We start from the raw sequence: 22,436 nt of genomic DNA on the forward strand, positions 1-22,436 counted from the left end.
ATGTGCCTGTATGTACACATACAGATAGGCACACACAGACTCAGCAAGCACACATGCCCATATGTGCACACACACGCATGCACATGGAGATTCAGCAAGCACATATGCCTGTATGTACACATACACAGACATGCACACGTGGACTGAGCAAGCACGCATGCCCACGTGTACACATACATGCATGCACACATAGACTCAGCAAGCACATGTGCCTGTATGTACACATACACACACACCTACAGACTCAGCAAGCATATATACTCATATGTACACATACACACACACACTGAGCAGCATGTATGCCTGTATATGCACACACACCAAAGCACGGACACAGATCCACTGTCAGATGTGTCACCCTTGCCAGTAGTAGAATCTGGACTCTTTTGAACGGCACAGGCAGCACTGGTTGGTTGTCCAGCATGGACCTGAACGCTATGGGGAAAGGTTAAACGTGACATACCACTTGAGGACTGTGAGCAAATCATAACATTTCTCTGGGCCTCTGTTGGCTTGTTTGGGGAAAAGGAGGGACGATCTGCTCTGCCCACATTGGCACGTGCTCTGGTGCGCCTGCCAGCAGTACTGGAAGCGGGGAAACATGGCACAGCTCCCTGTAGACAATATCAGCTAACTGCATGGTAAGGGATTTCACTCATCATATTTACTTTAAAACAAATGAAAAGAAATTATATAGCAAGATAAACATGAAACTTCAAAGCAATCTCACACTGCGTCAGAGTATTTGAGGGTCATGCCCCCGGACCCCCCAGCTGTAGAACAGTTTGGTGAAAAAAACTTTGTGATCTCTAGGGTTCTTTCTCATTCTAAAAAATCTAAAATTAAACACCAACCCAGCCCTGAGGGGATAGCAGCAGAAGTTGTATATAGTTTACAGGTTCTGAATGTAGAACTTTCAATCAACACCTATGTTGATAAAATGATTTTATACAAAAAGTGCACATATGTAAAATATATTCATTAAATTGCATTCTAGTAGTTAAGAACTTCTGTCAGAAGTTCTAAGCTGGGATGAGATTTTTAAGTTTATCGATTCAGTACAAAAGACAAATAAGAAAAAATCAAAACCGGAAATAATTGAAATAACAATGGCGCACACACATGGAGTCCTTTCTCTGGGCCCAGCACAGTGCTAAGCATGTGCGCACATGTATTATCACATTTAATCCTCTTGTCAACAGGGAAAGGTAAATCCTCTCATCCTGGATTTTTCAAGTGAGGAAAAGGAGTCAGGGAGATTAATAAACTTGTCCAAGGTCACAAAAACAGTAAGTGATGAAACAAAGACTTGAACCCAGAACTATATAACTTAATATTGGGCTTTTAACCATAAACTACAGCATAGTCGCTGGCGGTAGGGCGCACGTTTATCTACGAGCTCCCTAGCAAACAAAGCAAAGAAAGAAACAGGATCAGGCTTGAGATTCACAGCTTCCTAAGACCTGAGTAGCGCAGACTGAGGCCGGCAGAAGGACGAAGGCCCTCTGTGTAGCTCATTTAGAAAGCCGTAATATTCTGAAACGCTTCAGCACGGTTATTGCATATAATCAGGTCGTACTCCCAATTCCATGTGATGGGTCTGATCCATACGGTCAGCGTGATGAGGCCTGCTTCAAAACTCTCTGCTGTCCACTTAAAACTTGGAACTGCATTTCTTTGAGTGTAGTTGGTGATCCAGGCTTTTACATGGTTCCAAGGGACCTTTCTCTTAGTTATAGTGAATTATGGAGACATTCCTGAGCTAGATTATCCATACTTAAATATTTAATGCCTACAGAGTACCCTCCAGGGAGAAAGGCTGAGCTCTGGCCGGAGCCTGTTTTATACTATGACACACTCGAGGGACAAGGATGTGATGATAGAGCAGGGCCAGGCATCTTTTACTCAGAGACATGTGCAGGCATCTCAGGGCCAATATTACCCTCCTGAAACCTCAAAGGTGAAGAAGTGTGACCCTGTGTTGAGTCCTACTGAAATACATACTTATCACTCTAGAAATATCCCTGTCCATGAAAGTTCTCTAGGCCCCAGCTGTTAACCCACTCAAATATTTGTTACAGAGGATCTTGATAAGAATGACAAAAGTGGGCCAGCCCTTGAAGTCATCATTGCCCTGAATGGCTTTGCCTTGGCTACACCAGCCTGAGAACTCGGGCCAGGCCTTGGAACTTTCTTATCTTAAACTCTGTAAACCAAAGCTCACACCTTTCCTCTATCTCTGGACTTCTACTAACTACCATTCTCCCAGTCTCCAAATTGGAGTGACCCTCAGCCCTTGCCTCCCCCTCCCATCGGGGCTGTGGCCGTCGAGGCTCCCTCCGGAACGCCTGCCACCCTGTAGCCATTCTACAGTCTCCCCGGCTCTGCTCTGCGTGGGCCCCTCGCTGGTCACTATCTCACAGTTTCTGAATCAGCCTCTCTAGTCCCTCCTCCCAACTGCCACGAAGTTAATGTTCTTTGAATGTGGCTCTGGTGAAAGAACTTAAAATGTTCAAGGTCACTTAATCCAGTCACTCTTTGTGATCTTCAGAATGACACCCAAACCCATTAGGCTGGCTTTGTAGATCCTTCAACCACGGCACCAATAACCTCCCTTACCTGTCTCGTCTCCTCTTCCTCCACGGAGGCGCATGGCCTTCTGCTGCCGCAGGTAATCTGGCTGCATCCTGTTGCCCAGACACACTTCCCACTTGCCTACCTCCTGCAGAGTCTGAAGTGTTATCACCACCACCCCGGGTACATACACGCACGTGCACGTGCACACACATACACACAAAGCCTTCTCTCCCTCCTTTTGCACAACACCAGGCACCTCATAGAGGGTATCGCTTCGTGTTTGCGTTTTCCTCATTAAGGTAGCTTTCTGAATTCTCACGGTAGATCGTACGTTCCTTAAAAACAAGGGTAGTGTCTTCCTCGTGTATCACCACAATGCCTGGCACAAAGCCCATTATAATAAGCTTCCAAATCCTTGTGGGATTCCCCGGGGCTTAGAGTAACCGTCCGCTCTTACCCCACAGCCCTACAGTCACCCATTGAGTATCAGCGGAAAGAAAGGAGCACAGCCGTGATGAGGTCCCAGCCGTCCAGGGTTCCCCAAGCCAGCCCCAGGCCCTACTCCTCTGGCCCCGCGGGCTCTGAGAAGCCTCCAAAGGGCTCCAGCTATAACCCACCACTGCCACCCCTGAAGATATCTACCTCCAATGGCAGTCCAGGGTTTGACTACCACCAGCCTGGGGACAAGTTTGAGGCCAGCAAGGTAAGTGACAGCCCGCTACCCCCACCCCCACCACTCTGAGGGGCCACCTCCAGGCTCACTGTAGGAAGTAGCTTCTTTTTCATGCTGTTCCTTTGACCAGAAACAACCCACTAAATACAGCCTCGTCTCAATCATTTCTCTTTCTTCCCCTGCAAATGGAGTTAGACCAGTTCCCTCTGCTCAGACACTCTGGGTTAAAGGGCTGTTGTTGTCTGCAGAAAATTCTGCAGATGTAAGGTAATATCGTAGCAGCAGTTTTGACTTACACCAAGTAGAGTAGCTATAGTTTGGGTCACCTAAGTCACAACTCTAGTGTCTGACATCTTAAAGAGATGGCCCTTTCTCACGGGGAGCTGCGGCACAGTCCTTCACCGTCTACTGGCTGATGCAGCGAGGGGAAACTGCGCCTCTGGGGGTGAATGGGAAAGCAGCCTTGGATTAGACGTTTATCACAGGTAACCCACGATTCAAACATCACCACGGGAGCAGCATAGAATGAACTGTAGACCCAGTCTACACAGCCGTTTTGACCCTACAGAGCGGCAGGTGTGAGAAGAATAAGTGGGAAAAGTGCTAGATTAGGAATCCAGGCAATCTGGTTCCCATTCCAAATTCTGCAGCTCACTTGTTCCAGGACCTTAGCAACCTCTTTAATCTCATGAGGCCCCGGTTGCCTCTAGAACTTAATGGATCTGTGAATAGCGTCTACACTTTTTTATTCACGTGTTCTGATCTTACAGTTTTATTTGTTTTATCCAAATGATTAGATGATCTTGATTTTTGACATTCACTATTAATAATAAATGAACTAAGTTTTTTTTTTTTAAGTCAGCTATTAATGTCTGAGGTCAATTCTGTATTAGAATAACTGTCCTTGACCTATTTCATCACATTACCTGGAAATGATTTTCTATGATGAAAACCCCTCGTGAATTCGTTGAAGTCATATTGGCCTTTTGTCAAACTTACGGAAGATTTCCTGGCTCTGATCACGCTCTGGGAGGTAGCCAGGCCTCCCTGGGCGGGGGAGGTACAGGTGTGCAAGCAGCTTTCCTGCGGTCGTCCTGTGAAAAGGCCACAGAGGCAGGCCCTCTTGTATCAATGAATACGGGCAAGGCCAGAGGAGTTTTGTTCCCACTGGAGTTGGGTCAGAGTAGGTCATGGTCTTGCCTTTGAACGGGGCAAACATCTCATTGTTACTCCCGGCTCAAAGAAGATCAGAATGTAGCAGAAGATCGATGCTTTTTTGAAAGGAAGAAAAAAATGTTTCAAAGGGTCTCTCTGTGCCCCGGACCTGACCTTTGCCCCAACATCCCTCTGCCCAGGTGCTCTGTACCCCTGTGCGTCTGCCACACTCTTGCTCACATTAGAGGATGCTGGTGGGAAGGTTGCAGGCTCCGGAGGCTTCCAGAGGAGAGGGTTTATACCTACTTGCCTACCATAGGCAACCTTGTTGTAAAAAATAGAATTTCGAAGCTTGTCTCTAGATACAACTTTATGGCTCAGGATAATCTTCTGCCTGGTATTCACCCTGCCAGTGGGCGGTTTGGCCTCTAACCCCGCAGGGCTGTGGAGCCAGCCGTGCGAACCAGCCTTCTTGTTGTCCGTACCCCTCTCACCCTTGTGTCCTAGCAGGGCGACCTGGGAGGCTGCAACGGGACCTCATCCATGGCCGTGATCAAAGATTACTATGCACTGAAGGAGAACGAAATCTGTGTGAGCCAAGGTGAGGTGGTCCAGGTCCTCGCCGTCAACCAGCAGAACATGTGCCTGGTGTACCAGCCTGCCAGCGACCGGTCCCCCGCGGCCGAGGGCTGGGTCCCGGGCAGCGTCCTGGCGCCCCTCACCAAAGCCACGGCGGCAGCAGAAAATAGTGACGGAAGCATCAAGTAAGTGCCTCGTTGGCTTCCCCGGGAGAGGAGTGTGTGGATTAAAAAAAATCAAAACCAAACAAAGAACACAAAAAAAATGCAAACACACGCTAGGGAATTCCTGCTGCTTTTTCTCGACAGTACCACCGGAACCAATGTTTGAGTGCTGGAACCACACGCAGCATGGGGCATCCAGGCTGGATTGTTCCAGGCTCTTTTGATGCTGTTGACAGTAGTGGCTGTGGGTTTGTTTTTTGTTTTTTGTTTTTTTTTCCCCTTTTCATTTATAATTTTCTGTTCATTTTTTTCCTCCCCTCCCCCATTAAGAAAAGAACCCTACTGAAACCCTAGATGACAAAAGGCATGCCTTCTGTTGCTCCATTTGACCTACCACAGGATTCACTGGACTGGACTTTATTTATATTGTATTAAGTTACTGATACATAAATATATATATTATTTTTTTTTTGATTGACGCCAAAAAATGACCTTAGCACAAACGCCAGACCTGTATAGGTCAGAGGCCTGCTGCTTCTCCCAGGAGAGAGGGAACTTTTTGGTTGTCTGTGGCAATTTCTCTGTACAGATTGTAACTTTTTTTTTTTAATTTCTCCCCTCCCCTGTCACTTTAATATATATGTTCATGGTAATTTGTAAAATATTTCTTTTCCTAATTTTGGTTGCGAAGACCCTTCCGAACACATTCCTGTATAAAGTATTTTGCACTATTTAAAGAACCCCATATGGATGAAGTCAGGTTGTGCAATATAAATGGAGAGTCACAATGTTCATCATTGTACCTGTAATGTAACTAATAATTTTAAATGTACTATTTTAAATATGTAAAATAAATTTTCACCATGAGCATGTTTTAATGAGGCTAAAGACTAGTTGACCCTTTTTCCCCTATTTCACTATTCTGGGAGTTTTAAATGTGCAAACAATTCTTCTTCTTCTTTTTTTTTTCCTCCCCCCTTTTCTGTATTTTAGGAATCGGTTGAATGCATTGGCAGTTTTTTCCTCCCCAAAAAGCGCTTTTGTCGCTAAAGCTCCAATACTAGCCTTCCCTTCAGCAGCCCGTATTCTCTGTCTCTAACCCCTGAGGTGTGGAATCATACAGATTGAATGCTGTCCAGCTGGGTGCCCTTGAGGTGCTGACGTAAAGGAATGACTGGGGTACAGGGCAGTGTTTGGCCTGCACCCGCACCCCCGGGGTTTCCATGCCGTGTGGCCCTCCACGGCAGAGGTAGAGGGAACCCCCCACAAGACGGCTGATGGGGATACCAGCAGAGCAGTACTTCCTTGGCCCTTTCTCAAGCTCAGGGCACAGAGGCTACCGAGCTGCCCCTGGCCTTGCTAGGTAACCATAGGCCCAGCTGGAAGGCAGTCATGGCCTGCAAGGCACAATAGACCCAATTCATTTTATTCTAAAGACATTTGCTTTTGGTACCTTTTAAGAAGCCTCAGAAATAAGGTCCCTCAAAGCACTGAAGTCCTTAGTAATCAGTTGCCTTACAGAGCTAACTTGTCATGATTCTTGATCTAATTATCCAGCCGCTCAGCACTTCCTCCTCACATTGGCATCTTTTGGTCACTTTTTTATACCTCCCGCAGGAGGGAAGGGAGAAGGGACGTCAGGCTGGGTGAAAGAGACCAGATCCAAGTACAAATGGGTCATTCTGGTCCCTTGTCAGCCCCTCTTGCACAAGGGTTGGGGGGGGGGGGGCGGGCAGGGGGGAGCAGAGCCACAGACTTAAAGTGGTTGTCGGTATTTATCAGTGAAGGACACGCCCCCAGGGCCTACTCTGAGCACAGGAGTCCGAGTTGGGTGTGATGTCTCCAGCATAAACGTTACTGAAACCCTGTTTCCACGTCAGTTCCCGTGGCCAAGTGATGGAAGCTCCCCAAACCATGATGACGACTTCTTCTGGGAAGAAGAATATGAAATTGAGCCTGTCCTGCCACTGATACTACTCTGAGTCTTCCTTCTGAACATTATTTGTAACATTTCTAGCTTCTCACCAACCATATGGAATGATAGAGGGTTGTAATAAACGTAGGAACATGCCCCACACTCACGCCCACGCCCACTGGGCTGTCCACCCTAGGACATGCGGCATGGACCTCCCTGACTCAAAGGTGTTCTCAGACTGAGTCAGGGATGTGGATTTGGGGGTTAAAGTTATGAGGTGAATGAATATCTGAAGTTAACAATGATACTGTCTAGGGTTAGTCTCCATGACTGGTTCTTGCTGAGGTACAACCACCGACCTGAGTTGCTGTTGCTAGGGAGCCTGCCTGTTCAGGAGGCACAAGAGAAGGTCTGGCCGAGAGACTCTTGTTTTCTGATGGAGCCCACATCCCCCCCAAATTTGAGAATGGGACTGTAACTGCTCTTTCCTATTCGGAAGGGTGAGCACTGAACGTGTGTGTTAGTGATAAATACTTTGGAAACACCTTGAGGACATCCTAAAATTCCTGACATATAGAACATTCTCTTTCCTCCTAAACCTTGTGCCCCTTTCTCTCTCTGCCTCCCTCCTTCCCTCTCTCTCTCCCTCCCTCTCCCTCTCCTCTTTCCCTTAACGAAGGCTCTTTTCATCAAGCTCTCTCTGCAAAGCCCTAAGTTTGACAAGGAGACCCTGACGGGAGGCCAACCTCACTTATTCCAGACAATAATAGAATTTCATCCAAATTCTGTGACCACACCTGAAACCGATGATGCCTGCTCAGGGTCATCAATGCTATTTGTGACTTGGCTTTGGCATCTTTGTTTTTGAGCCCTGGACATACGTGGAACTCAGGAGCTCAGCTCCGAGCTTCTCTTTACACGTCCGTGAAGGAGCCTCCAACCCCCTTGTAGGAAGGAGGAAGCTGGGGTAGTGTGAGAGGGGAGCACGTAATGGGTCTTCTCCCACCAGGAAATCTCTAGGACCTCTTTACGCTCCACAGAGCTCTTTACTCAAACACTGAGTGATGGGGAGGACATAAACCAAGAAACCCTTTATCCTAAAATAACCAGATAAATGAGTGGTGCTCAACTGTGTATTAAATCAAATGCCCTAGAAGACAATCGTACCTGTAGTACAGTGTTTGGGAGTAGCCATAGCCCAGATGCAAATCATGAGATGCGAACCTCAAAATCATCCTTTTGGTCTTTATATGTGGTCCTGGGAATGTACCAGTAGTTTCTGCACCATAAAATACGCTTCTCTGTTCTATTCAGCCCCCCGCCCCTGCCCCACCTCATTCTTCCACCATCCAGTGTACTGCTCAGGAAGGGAATTCCTCAGTCCTCTGAGGCTTCATCAGTAGGATACAAAGACTTCCTTGGTAGAGTTTAATCACCCAGTCCTCGTATTTTCCTCAAGTGCTGCAGCCAACCTTGCACGTCTCTCAGGAGGGGCCAGAGCCCATCCTCACTCTCCCTCCTGGAGGCAAGATCAGCTACCAGCCACCACAGGAGCTGGCGTGCAGGTTCGGGGCCTCTGAAGCTGGGGCTTGACTGGAGCATCTCACCTACTGACTCACCCAAGGGTGGCAAGCCCACCCACCGCCTCACTCTGCCCTGACCTGCCATTTTGACTGGTGCATTTTTTGGTACAACAGGAAGTCATGTTCATGGCATACTCTACGAATGAGAAAGCGGGCAGACGTGGAGAACACGGGTAAAAATGAAGCCACAGGGGCTCGTAAACCCAAGGATATTCTGGGCAACAAAGTCTCTGTTAAAGTGAGTAAGGTCTTCCAGAGCTGTGTCCCACCTCTCATCTACTCCCACCCTGCAGCATCTCAATTTGGGTGGACGGGGATTTTTTTTTTTTTTTTTTCCCAGTGTGGGGACCAGAGGGGAAGTAGTTTAGCAGGATTTTGCATGCAAGATCAATTTATTTTTTATTTTTTATTTCTCCTGGCAACTTCGATTCAAATAAGTAAGTATCTTTTTTTTTCCTTTATACCTTTCTCCTGATACTGTGCACATGCCTTATAACGAAATTATCTGCAGCGTTATTCTTATAAAAATGCAAGATGTTTGGTTCATACCGAAGCTCTCAAAGCTGCCCGTTCAGTATCCTAGGTTTGAAAACACACGCGGGGTAAGGAGGTGAGGGGTGCTTGCCAAACCTCCAACCCCAAGAAGTCTGAGGTTTGGAATCTCAGGGCCACTATGGCCTTGGTGGAGTTTCATTTCTTTTCCCCAGAATTCAGACGACATCATTTTCAGGCCCCCACGTGGGCAGGGAAGGGGAGGCACAGTGGCAAAGCCCAAGTTACTGGTTTTGTAACAATCCCCCCCTTACCGTGAACCCACTGATGCTAAGCTTCGGCAGCCCCTTGGGCCCCCCCCACCCCCCCGCCATCCTGAAACAATGTGATCCGTTTTCTTTGCGTTGGGCCCTCGGAAAACACCTGACTCTGGACAGTGGGAATTAGACTGCTGATGCTGAACATCACTATGCTGGGTGATGACCCACGCGGCACTTTTTCCCCTTCCTGAGCGCAATAAGGACAACCAAAACCCATGCTACCGTCCTTCTTGGGGAAAAGAAATTGTATCCCCTCCTTCACTCTCCTCGGGGAAGCCCAGCCTCACAGAAGACAAGAGTTTAAATTCTACAGCACTCCTGTTTCCTGTGGTTGCCCCTTCCACTGCGGTTTCCCACGAAATGCGGGGCGGCACACGATTCCAGCCTCCTTCCCTCCCTACCCACCCCACCCCCCGCCCCGAAAGAGCATGCTCCCCCCCTCCCCCGTGATCGGCACCCCTACCCTAGAAGCACCTGGTGTTTTTCTCTGCCCGATTTCCCATTGCTCGTGCCTTTCTGACGTCCTCCTCACTCTCGAGCAAGAGCTGCCTATGTTCTAACTGTGTTCTCTTTCTTCCCCTTCCTCATGCTGCCCTCCAAGGAGACGAACAGTTCCGAGGAGTCAGAGTGTGATGATCTTGACCCTAATACTAGCATGGAGGTAGAACCGGCTATTGTTGTCCTATTTGCTATAATGATTGTCTTTATCAATGTGTTCTGTACCAGTGACCTTGCCGAAGTGACCGGTCAGTCAAGGATAAATGGTGACACGAGGGCACCTCTGGGTGTCCCCGTCCCAACTTAAAAAGAACATTCATTCAGCTCAATTTTTATAGAAGACCTGACCTAGATATTTTCTAAAAACAAAACAAAACAAAAACAAAAAAACTAAAACATCTGGTTCTCTTGAATGCTTCTTTAATATTTCCTTCTTGCTGGGTATGGCTTCGTATAGAAAATATCCACCTTCATTGTTGGACACTTAGAGCACTTTTTTCCCCCATGGAAAATGGCGTTAAGAAGAGTGGCCGATTCCCAGCTGAAAGAACCCTTTTAGTTTGAGTTTCTCCCTCTTTTGTTTCTCCCCTTCCTCCCTCTTCCCTCTTTTTCTTTCCCCTTTATCCTCTCCATCTGGTTCTTCTGCTAGGACGTATTGCTCCCTTGAGGCTCCAGCAAAAGGGTGGCCTAGGTGTTGTGGCCTGGTGAATGACCTGATCCCTATTACTGTGTAGGGCTGGCTGAGAGCCAACGAGTGGTCGTAGCCACTGCAGGACCCACCTCTGCCCGGCCCCCGGGCTCCTGGGTGGTGGCTGTCCCACCAGAAACCAAAAGCAGCCCTGGGAATGGCCTCCCCTCTGTAGCATTAGCAGCGGTCTCTCTAGAGATGGGGAGACTAAAATGTTGTCGGGAACCTTTCTGACACTATCGGGTGCGAGAGGTATGGGAGTAGAACCAACACTTCCATCAGGAACATTGAGCCAACTTCCCTCCCCCTCTTGGCTAGAAACTCTCTTGGGTTAGAGAAGTAGGACTCCTGCATGGCTTGCCACTGACAACCCTCATAAATTTACAAACCCTAGACAATTAGAGCAAACCTGGACCTGGCTTTCCCTGCCATCTTGTTTTTCAGAGTAGATGGAAATGTTTTCCTCCAAATCTGTGTTCCCATCACCAATAAAAGGGGAAAAGTTTAGAGATTTCCTCTAAGCACAAAATAAAGAGTATTTTCAAAAACTCTTTCCTTTTTATAGACCTAAGCTTTTCACTTAACCAGATGGACTTTTATTATTCTTATTCTAATTTGACCTCATCCCAAAGAAATCCACCACCATATTAGGGCAACCACCACCACAAAACCCAAGAAAGACCACTCCGCCCAAGAAGGAGTAAGTCAGCTGTGGAAGATGCCGGTTCTGTTGAATCAGGCCAGAGACAAGTGGTTGAAAGTAGGAGTCCTGCCAGGATGCAATGGTTGCTTGTGGGTGTGGGTATTGCCACAGAGCTAAATCCAGCAGGTGTGGGTCAATGCAGGGCTCCACTGTGGGAGGAAGTGGGTATGGCATTCGTGGTCTAAATGTATCCTGGAGAATGAGGAAGCCAGGGGGAAACTGGTGCCTCTGCTTTCTTTGTGTTTCATAGGATAGGCACCAGCTCCCATGGAGCCCACACGTATCTGCTTGTAGACCCTTCATCACATCTATATCTGCGGGTCTAAGTTTCGCTGGGCTGTCTCACTGATGTCCTCTTTAAGTAGAGGAAATTCAGGCAGAGGGAGGAGAAGAGCTGTGTATTTGTGATCTAGAAGGCAACTTGGGACCTTTCTCAGCTTAGGTGGAATGGGGAGAGAAAAGCAGCTTTCCCATCCTGCTCTTCTTCTTTTTTTTTTTTTTTAAGATTTTATTTATTTATTCTTGAGAGATACACAGAAAGAGGCAGAGACACAGGCAGAGGGAGGAGCAGGCTCCCTGTGGGGAACCCGATGCGGGACTCAATCCCGGGACCTCAGGATCAGCCCTGAGCTGAAGGCAGGTGCTCAAGCACTGAGCCACCCAGGGGCCCCACCACCCTGCTCTTTAATGCAGGAAGTGGGCACAGGGCCATTTGGGGCCAGGCTCACAATGCAAACGGAGAGAGTTAAGTGATGTCATCAGATGCTCCACTCTATCTATGGTTAGATAAGCAAAAGCACATTCACACACACACACACACACACACACACACACACACACACACACGTTAGCCCTGCTTTGTGAATTGAACACATTTCTAAGGTTCTTAGGTGAGATGGGTCCCAGGGAGGTGCTTTGGGATGCGTAAGCAAAGGCATTAGATGTTCATGCTGAATGGAGGCAAGCCATGAATTGTGTTGGTGCGCGTCTGCAGTTTTCTTTTTTTTTTTTTAAGATTTTTATTTATTTATTCATGAGAGAGAGGCAGAGACACAGGCAGAGGGAGAAGCAGGCTCCATGCAGGGAGCCCGATGTGGGACTCGATCCCGAGTCTCCAGGATCACGCCCTGGGCGGAAGGCAGGCACCGAACCACTGAGCCCCCGCAGGGATCCCCAAGTTTTCAAATACAATCCTGGCGGCAGACGCTGCAGCTAACCGGCCTGTTCGGAGGACCTGGGTGAGAAAGCAGCCGAGCACTGTGGTTAGCCCAGGGCCCTGCGGGGGGCAGCGGGCGTCCTGGCACTGCCCCCCCCAGAGTTTGCAGACACGGGTTAACAAACTAGACCTAGAAAGGCAACGTGTTCAACACCAGGCGACAATTTTCCCGCGGGATAGGCCTCTGGAACTTCACCTCGACATGGATGGCAGAGCAGACCCAGCTTAGGGGTCAGGCGGCCCCCAAGGCCTCTGGCTGCTGGGTGACCGTCCGGGGATCGCCTGGCCCCCATCTCGCTCACCCTTCCGAGACTGAGCCCGGGATGTGCGTCGCGTGGCTGTCAGCGGCCCGTGGCCCGCGCTGGGCCTGGACGCGTCACCTTGGCCGGGCCCGTGGGCCGCCCGCGCTCCTGCTCCCACACACGGGTCCCTACACGATCGCTACTCCCCTTCTTCTCACTCGGTGGTTTGGAGGGGCCCTCAGGAGCCGTCTCCTTGGGTCTGTGCTGACGGCGGCTGCTGATCACCCTCAGGGCTGGCCTGGGCCCCACCGTCCAGGTCACGGAGGCCGACGCACACCGCCCCGAAAGCTAATGAAGAGGCAGCGGAGCCCCTTGAGCCCCGGGGATCTGACCTCCAAGGCTCTCTAGGAACACCCAGCTCCGCAGGAGCAGGTGGCTGTGCTCTGACGTAGGGCCTCCCCGTGGGGAGACGCTCGTGGAGAGTCGGGCGCAGCCCCCACTCGGCCCAGCCCACGGGCCCGAGGTTGGCTCCCAGTCCCCCACGCTGCTGCGGATCCGGGACATGGAGGGAACTATTCCAGACGTGGCAGGGGTCCATCCAGAGCTCCCCTTACTTTATCTTGTGCTGATGACACGTTGCGAGCTGGTGGAAAAGAGGATGTTAGACACGAGACAGATACCTCCAAGTGGAAGAAGAGTCAGTCGGGCTGCAGATCAAACGCTCGGCTGTTCGGGGAGCACGTTGCCATGCATTCATTTCTTCCCAGCACGGTGTAGACGGCTGACTGCCGGCTCCAGGTGAGGACGACAGGTGTGATGCTGGGCTGTGCATCACCCGCCCACCTGCCTGCGCCGGCCCCGGCGTGGCCCAGCCTCTGCGCTCACAGGCTGGAGACGGGCTCGCGGGATCAGACCCTGCATTCACCCTGTGAGCCGGCGCCCACCGCTGAGAGGGCCAGAGCCTCCCTGGGCCGTCCCGGATTTCTCGCAAGGACCCAGCTGGGCAGGTTCCCACACCCACGCCATCTCGACAAGTTGTCCGAGGACCGTGCTGAGACTCGGGATTGTGCGCCTGCCCCCCAGCCCCACTTGCCTCCGTCAGGCCTCAACCGGCCTCCCAGACTTAGGCCTTCGTCATCGGGGCTGGGGTGTCTCAGTCCAGCTCTAGGTCAAGCCCAATTAGATAAGCGCATCTTAATTTTAAAGCGAAGGCCCGATGCCACTTTTAGCAGAGGACATCAGTCCATCAAATTACTTTGATTGTCACGATTCCAAAAAGCTCCATCTCTGCCCCAGCCGTCCCACAAGGAGCCAGCCTCATCGGTGACGCAGACTAAATGCAGACATCCCCCTGGGTCATTACGCCCGCTGCAGGACGGTCAGCCCAGGGGGTCCCTTTCTGTGTAAGAACAGGGTTGGGGTCCTGCAGGGGAGAGTTCTGAGAGGTGAGGGGAGAAGGCACTTGGGAAGGCAACGCTGCTTTGGACGGAAATCTCCAGTCAGGGTAAGAACCCCAGACTCTCGAGTTGACGGACGTGTAGAAGCCTTCAGCCAACCCCATCCCCTCCATTTACTTTTTACTGTGGTACAACACACGACATAAAATTTACCGTCTCGACCACTTTTAAGTGGCATCAAATACCTTCACGGCGTTGTGCAGCCGTCCCCACTCTTCATTTCTGGAACTTCTCTTCGTCTCGAGTTGAAACTGTACCCACTGAACAATAACTCCCCATTCCTCTCCGTCCCCCACCCCCACCCCCTTCAGAGACTTTTAGAAGAGGAAACTGAGGCAAAGAAGCTGTACCTTTCAGTTTGAAAGCGAGAAGGTGCCCTGAAGGCGGATGCCAGCTTTCCCTGGCCGTCGTTCCCCCCACCTCTGCCGCCCTGCTCCCCTCTCAGAATCCCCCCACCTCCAGGTGGTTTTTGATCTAAAACACAGATCCTGGCAGATGAGAAGCCCTGCCTTCCAGGGCCAGTTTTCTGTGCGGATTTGTTGCTCGACTCTCCAGCTCAACAAAGAGGAATATCATTTCTCAGCTCTCCAGGGCTAAAGCATGACTTAAACAAAAACCACGCAAAGACAGGGCACCTGGCTGACTCTGCCAGGTAGAGCATCCGACTCTTGGTGTTGGGGTCGTGAGGTCAAACCCCACTTTGGGTGCAGAGATTACTTTTTTTCGAAAATCACACAAAGGCAAACACCAGATGGGAAGAACAGCAGAACAGGAGTCAGAAAACCCGACTTGCAGTCCGGGCACGGTGGGCTGTGAAGCCTCGGGCCACTTAGTCCTGCTGAGCCTCAGGTCGCCTGAGAGGTCACACAGCTCAAGGCCACAGGTGTTTGTGTATGTGCTGTGGCATCCTTGGAGCACCACACAGATCCAAGGTGTGATATCAAGTGAGACCCTTTGCTCTCCTGAACTTCTAACTGAAAACACGGAGACCTTCCAACAGAAGAAGTCGGAGATTCTCTGCCTTGACCCTGAAATGTGCTTTGAAGTAGCACCAGGAATGGCCTGGGTGCACATCCTCCTGAGATCAGGCTGGAATGTCCACCCCCGGCCCTGGAAGGGTTTGAGTGGCCAGAGCTGACCCTTCTTTCCCTCCCCATACCCGCAGTTCCCCAGGCCCAGCTTCTGCATCTTAAAAGAGCCAGCCTTCTGCTCCCACCTCGCGGCTTTGGCTCCCTGTCCCAGATTCAGAGCTTCAAAATAACCTGGCCAGACAGATTGGAGGAAACTTTTACACCCCTAGTCAGGTGACTGACCTCCTGGCATCACCAGTGTGTTTCCACTGATGCCTGTTAATGCATTATATAAAAAGAAATTTCTTATGAAAAGAACTCTTTAGAGCAAAGAAAGTGAAGCATCGCATTCCTCTCTTTTTATTTTTACAAAATATTTTCTTTGTAATATATCTGATGGGTTTGGCCTGGAGACTCACTATTGTTGCCCGGCTTTGTTCGGACCTGACACGCAGATTGATTTCTACTCTGCCACTAAGGGGAGGGCACTTAGCTTGCCAGAGCTGGCATTTCTCATTCCTGGGAGAATTACAAGAAAATCTTCCACTGCATATTCACATCTGTTATCTCTTCCGTTCCTTCCAACCACCCTGTGAAGATGGGATTTTCTTACCCTCTGAGAGTGAACAGTGTCAGAGAGGTCATGGTCACACAACCAACAGAAGGAGCAGGTCTAGGGTGCCTGGCTGGCTCAGTCAGTAGAGCATGCAACTCCTGATCTCAGGGTCATGAGTTCAAGCCCCACCTTGGGTGTTGAAATAATTTTAGAGCAAGAGAGAGCGAGAGAGAGCAGGTCTTGATTGTGGTGCATGGAGAGGCCAAACTTGGCACGTAATGTGGAGGAGGTCTGCTCACTGAGGCTCAGGTAATTTCTTAAGAAAGTTCAGGCCCAGGGCACCGGGGTGGCTCAGTGGTTGTGCGTCTATCTTTGGCTCAGGTCATGAGCCTGCTTCACCCTCGGCCTGTGTCTCTGCCTCTCTCTGTGTGTCTGTCATGAATAAATAAATAAAATCCTAAAAAAAAAAAAAAGAAGAAGAAGAAGAAGAAGGTTCAGGCCCTCCCTTGCTGCACATCTGCTTGTTGGAGGAGAATTTCCTCCTCTACAACTTTCTAAATCCCTTGACAGTGGGGGTGATGACTTGGCCTCACCCACACCCCTCTCCGGTGACTCAGGAGTCCAGCCGCAGATGCCAAGAAAGGAGATCCAATCACACGGGTTGGAAATGTCTGAATCGGTTTCTCAGGCCAGTGCAGTCACTCAGCACCCCCATGCTCCCGGTCATGTGTGTCCCGTGGCTCTCTCACCTTAGTCTGGAGGCCTCACCCGTCTCATATATGTTGTACATTAATGAGATTAGGAGGTGCCATTGCCCCGGGAGAAGTTGCTGTGCAAGCCAGCTATTAGAGAAGGAAAGGCCTCCCCGTCCCTCCCCAACCCTGGGCTATCAGGGTTCGCCTACAGGCTCACTCAACATGATATCCTAGTCAATTCAATTTATCAAAAGTTAACAAAGCATTGCAGCGAGGACGACAGAGAGCTGACAACTCACATAAGATCAGGTCCCATGCTGAAGAAGCATCAGTCACGTAGACAGAGGCAGGTTTGATTAAATGTTCATATTACATAGCAAACTTTACAATGTGCTCTATTAAAAGGCACGGGGCCATGAATTTATTCATTCAGTAGATGTTTACACACCCACTCGGGCCCCGGGCTAATAATAATAGCAGCTACTACTTATCAGTCTTCCCTGCGTACCTGGCTCTGCTGAGCCCTTTCCTCCCAACACTGTCAATACGTAGGTACCCTTATCATTTCTTTTAAAGATTTTATTTATTTACGGGAAGCCCAGGTGGCACAGTGGTTTAGCGCCGCCTTCGGCCCAGGGTGTGATCCTGGAGACCCGGGATCGAGTCCCACGTCCAGCTCCTCCCTCTGCCTGTGTCTCTGCTTGTGTGTGTGTGTGTGTGTGTGTGTAAATAAATGAGAGACAGAGAGAGAGAGAGGCAGAGACACAGGCAGAGGGAGAAGCAGGCTCCATGCAAGGAGCCGGATGCAGGACTCGATCCCGGGACTCCAGGATCACGCCCTGGGCTGAAGGCAGACGCTCAACCACTGAGCCACCCAGGTGCTGGTCCCTTAGCATTATTCCTGTTTTACAGTAAGAAAACTAAAGAGAGAGGTTAAGTAACTTCCCCAAGGTTGTGTATTCACAGCCTGCTGCCTAGGAAGCCTGTGATCATGATTACCGGCTTCACAAGATGGAAGTGTGTGGGTTGGCTGGACTACTAACCTGTAAACAGTCCTGGGAGGGTAAAGTAGGAAGGGAGAGCCTGAGCAAAGGGCCGAGGCATGAAAGGGCCTGGCATATTTTGAGAACACATGGTCTGGGTAGCTGGGGTTTAGGTGTGTGAGAAGAGCTGTAGGAGACAAAACCTAGCAGATGACTTGGGACCAAACTATGAAGATCTCGAGAAACTTGCTAGGAAGCCTGGACTTGATGCAGTGGACGACGAGAACAAAAGTAGGTTTTTTAAGCAGAGTCCCTGTGTTTCATTCTGTACTTTATATTTTATTTATTTACTTATTTATTTTTTTAGAGAGGGAAAAGGAGAAAGAGAATCTTAAGCAGGGTCAGTCCTCTCCCAGGTCCCACGTGGCTCTATCTCACAGCCCTGAGACCATGACCTGAGCTGAAATCAAGTCGGACGCTTAACCAACTGAACCAGCGAGGTGCCCCTCATTCTGCACTTAAGGAAGATAGCTGGAACCCGAGGAAACGGCAGTGTGGACAGGCAGGTCTACTGGAGGGCTGTTGCAGAAGACCTAGCAGTCAGTGAAAAAGAGTAAAAAAAAAGAAGTTTTGGAGTAAGAATATGAAAAGGGTGAAATCATTAAGGGATGAGACCTCAAAGCAATCATCCATAAAGCCTTTATCCAAGGTGATCTTGGACTTCCAAGATCTTGACTTCCAAGTTGGACATCTGATGTATAAAAAAGAAGTCATTACAGCACCCCACACACCCAGTCCCTTCTGAACAGAACTCCAGGCTACCGAGAGCGCGGGAGACCCGCGTGTGCACAGGAATAAACCACCTTCTGCTTTAACTGTTGTATGGGATGGGTGATGGATTTTTTTTCATTATTACGTTAAAAACCATATTTTTATCCTTTTTAGTTTCAAGGACACACCAAATGTTCTCTAACCAAAATACTGAGGAGGGGTAGGAAGAGGAATCGGACTAGGAATCCCCATAAGACAGCTAATGTGACACATGAACATTCAGAAGCCTGTACCAAAGAGCCAGGGCTGACACATTCTTCTCAAGAACACACACAACTTTTTGCAAAAACGGACAGTGTACAAATAAAGCAAGTCTCATCGGAACTCAAGGAATGGTATCCTAAAGATCAAGGCCTCCGATCACCGTACAATCAAGTTAGAAACCAGGAACAAAAATAATTTTTTAAATGTATACATTTGGAAATTTTAAAACATTTCTATCACAATCAGGTCAAAGGGGGACAAAGGGCCACGTGGAAGAAAAAATACTTAGAGCTAGATTGTCATGAAAATACCCAGGGAGTAAGGAGCTACCTCAAAGCCAATCCCGTTGTCGTCTGGGATTGTGTTGCATTCACGTCCTTTGTGTCTTGGAGCTTGCTCTGTGTCCATTTAGAGATGAGCAGGGGTAGGGATATTTTCGAAATGTTTAGAAAACCATGTCTCGTTTGGCGAGAATAAAAACAGAAAGGGTTAAACCTCCGAACCGGAAATCCTACCTAAATTTTTAGAAATCGGTTTTCTTATATCTGTTCGTTTTATTGCCAAATTCCCTCAACTAAAAATCATCTAAAATCCCTTCCCTTCCTCTTCCGAACAGAGATTCCCATGAAAAAAGCACAACGGGGATAGAAAAACAAGGCTGACTGTACAGATTCTGGGTTCATTCAAGGTGGTTCTGAGATGAGTTTAGAACATTTGGTTTGAGTTTCTTTTGGCCATTTCGATTCCTTCTGCGTTCTAGATACATGGTTTTGAGCCGTGTTTTGTGACTGGTGATGAGGGATTGGGGGAAAATGGGGTGGAGTGTTTTCCTTCTGTTGTCAATTGACACCTGGTTTTCTAGACAAGAATTTTGCCCTCAGTCTCAGGACACGGGCCAGAATCTTGGACGTTGACTGGCAAGAAAAAGAAACTGAAGATTTCTTCAAAGCTCAGCTTGCTATTCAGTGCTGGTTGATTTTGCCTAGAACTCTTTCCCATTACCTCGCTGCCCTCCGTTTTGAAGAAAACAATTGGAATTGTCTCCGGAGGGAAGAAACGGAGTTGCGGGTGGGCCACACTGGGGTGGTTCCTTTCTCCCTCAAGGAGCAAGCGTGACCACCTGCCGCCCTCTGCTGTTCAAATAAAAGCAGATTCCCAAGCCCTGTCTATACCAGCCTTGCCCTCTCGGGTTTGCGTCTTCCTGAGAGAGGGCGTGTGCATTTTATACAAAATCTTTCCTCAACTACCTTAACCATTTCGATTCTGGTTCTCCCCTCTTTTCCATCTGCCACTTTCCATGGACTCTCAAACTCTTTCTAAGGAAGGAAAACATTAGGTTTCAAGAAATATGTGTAGCTTATGATGAACCCTTCCAGCCCCGGGCTGATGTGATGGCTCAGGTCTCTGCACACACCAACAATGATCATTAAACACAGTGGTCAGGGGGCCTAGATTCTAGTCTGCGAATAGGATGAGTAAATTTGACTCAACATTAAAATAATAATAATAGTAATAATTTGACTCAACTGCTTGGCCCTCCACTATGTGCAAGATGCGATGTTAAGCAGCATGACAAATGGTGCATAAAACACGGAAAAAGGATTACTCTCTTCAAAGGGTTCATGGGTCTGGCAAGGTGATAGCATGCAGGGAAGATGTCATGATAGACAGAAGCACATGATCAGAGCCATAGGTACCAGCCTCTGGAAGAGCAGAGAGGGGGAAAAGATCACTATTGGCTAACTCTCAGGCTTGGACTGACTCATGAAACTCCAGAGCAAGTCACATTCCAATGGTGGAAAGAAGAAACACTCTAAGTTCATGGCAAGACACTCCATCAACTGTCCTCCTCCAAATTAGAATCCCTCCCATTTATTTATTTATTTATTTGATTCATTTGACAAATACCCATGGAGTCTTCTGTGCCAGGCAGTGTGCTAGGCTCCAAGGCAATTAGAGTGAACAAGGTTCTTGCCCACGTGGGACTTATAGTCCACAGGGAGGCTTAGACAAATGCATGGGCTGTTCCACTGCGGTGTTAGAAGGCTGTCATGACGCCCTTCCAGTCCATACTCCAACTTGAGTCAAAGTAGAAAGGAAAAATGAGGGAGGAATCTTCCATGGGCGTAATCCAGAGTCAAAGTCAGAAAAAGCGTTAGTGTGGATTTCAACCAGGCTCTCGGTCCTTGCTAGAGGAGTTGAAAGGGGAGGGTTGGTAGAAATAGGATGCAGAGAAGGTTGGGGAGCAAAGGTAAGTAGGGAGGCCTTTGGCATCAATGACGAAGTGTCACAATGCTTTTCCAAGACCTTGCCTTTGCCCGGAATGCGATGGCGCAAAGGAGTACTGTGACCTTACACGTACTTCCCTGTCTCCTCTGGAAATGGCAACAAATAACACCTGCTTGGCACATGCTCCCAGAGTTTGGGATGAGCAAATGAAGGAGTTTGTGAGTGGTTTCTGCCAACTAGATAATGTTACACGAATCACTGGTGTTATTACCATTATCGACAATGCTTGGGCCAGGCCAGAGGCAGAGGGATGAAGACTGATGCCTTCCACCGCCCCTTCCAGACAGAGAACCTGCAAGGAAGGCTTGTTGGCAACCTTTCTCTCCAACTTCCCACTACGTCTACATCCAAACTAGGAAGAGCTGCTTTTTTTTTTTTCATTTTTTAAAAGATTTTATTTATTTATTTGAGAGAGAGCACGAGCGGGGGACAAGGGAGAGGCAGAGGCAGAGGCAGAGGGAGAAGCAGACTTCCCGCTGAGCGGGAGCCTGATGCGGGGCTCCCCCACAGGACCCTGGGATCATGACCTGAGCCGAAGGCAGACCCTCAACTGACTGAGCCTCCCAGCGCCCAGATTTGCTTTTTAGACAATGTGTGTGTTTAATAATATCCTGAATGCAGTTGGGAGTGATGAGAAAGAGGAAAAAGGCAAGAAATTCCCTATACAGCAGTTTGGGGTGCTGTTTTATGGAAGTACTACCACAGTGCGGATTTATGAAACCCCACTTAAAATGTTCACATAGAAACGTGCCATTTGTCTCTTCCATGTGTCATTTGTCTCCTCCCTGTCACTCCTGCTGTGTAATCACTGTCTTACTCCCTTGTGGATTCCCATCAGGATGGAACACACAGGCCACTGGACGAAGCTGGCAGCGTTCCCAAATCGTTTCTACCCTAAAGTCCTAACAGGGGCGTTGGGACAAGTGAGAAGGCAGGGCTCCATGTCTGTGGAGGGCTGGTCATTAACATCAGCCAGGCGCCATCCTGGACGCTGCAGAAGTCACTGAATTCCATCTCCCCCCCCCCCCCGGGGTTCAGCCCAAAGAGAGCGGTGAGCGTGTCAGCCTTGCTCACTGTTGACCACAGCCAACGGGCAGCTCAATAAATCCTCAAACAAGTGAGCCCTTGGGTCCAACGAGCTTTCACGTGGGCACAATTATCCCCAATTTACAGCTAAAACTGAGGCCTAAGCTGCTTAAGAAAGTTGTCCAAGGCAAGAGAGCCTGTCTGGCTTGGGGCCTGGACCAATGTGCTCTGTCTGCTGCTGAAGCTTACATTCCCTCCCATGTGGAAGGCCTCTGAGAGCCTCCTTTCTCAGAGGCAATGGATTTTATTGTTTTTGTTTTTGGTTTTTTTTTTTATCATTTTCCCAAAAGTTTGCTTTCCCTCTGTGTTTAAAAGCAGGTTCTGGTCGAATATAATTAGTAATATGCCCCAGGGTAATTATTTTATAGCTTGTCCGGACCTAGTTCCAGATTCTACTTATGAGCCACTCCCAATTCTTGGAAGAACTGGAATGAGGACAAAGATCAAATATTCATCCAAC

The 22,436-nt window shown here is 48.9% G+C and overlaps 1 protein-coding gene across 50 annotated transcripts in view; it reads left to right on the plus strand.

Moving 5' to 3' along the window:
* The window catches only part of KALRN (kalirin RhoGEF kinase), a 656,402-nt gene that overhangs the window by 609,116 nt on the left and 24,850 nt on the right, over nucleotides 1–22,436 (plus strand). For 18 of the 50 annotated variants that reach the window (XM_072725283.1, XM_072725313.1, XM_072725288.1 and 15 more), the window contains 4 exons: nucleotides 3,042–3,280; nucleotides 4,913–5,169; nucleotides 8,761–8,884; nucleotides 10,060–10,119. In XM_072725283.1, coding sequence (XP_072581384.1) covers nucleotides 3,042–3,280; nucleotides 4,913–5,169; nucleotides 8,761–8,884; nucleotides 10,060–10,119 — 680 coding nt within the window. The other 32 variants (XM_072725286.1, XM_072725316.1, XM_072725291.1 and 29 more) reach the window with 4 other exon arrangements.

This window comes from Vulpes vulpes, chromosome 1 (assembly GCF_048418805.1).
Source record: "Vulpes vulpes isolate BD-2025 chromosome 1, VulVul3, whole genome shotgun sequence".
Lineage (NCBI taxonomy): Eukaryota > Metazoa > Chordata > Mammalia > Carnivora > Canidae > Vulpes > Vulpes vulpes.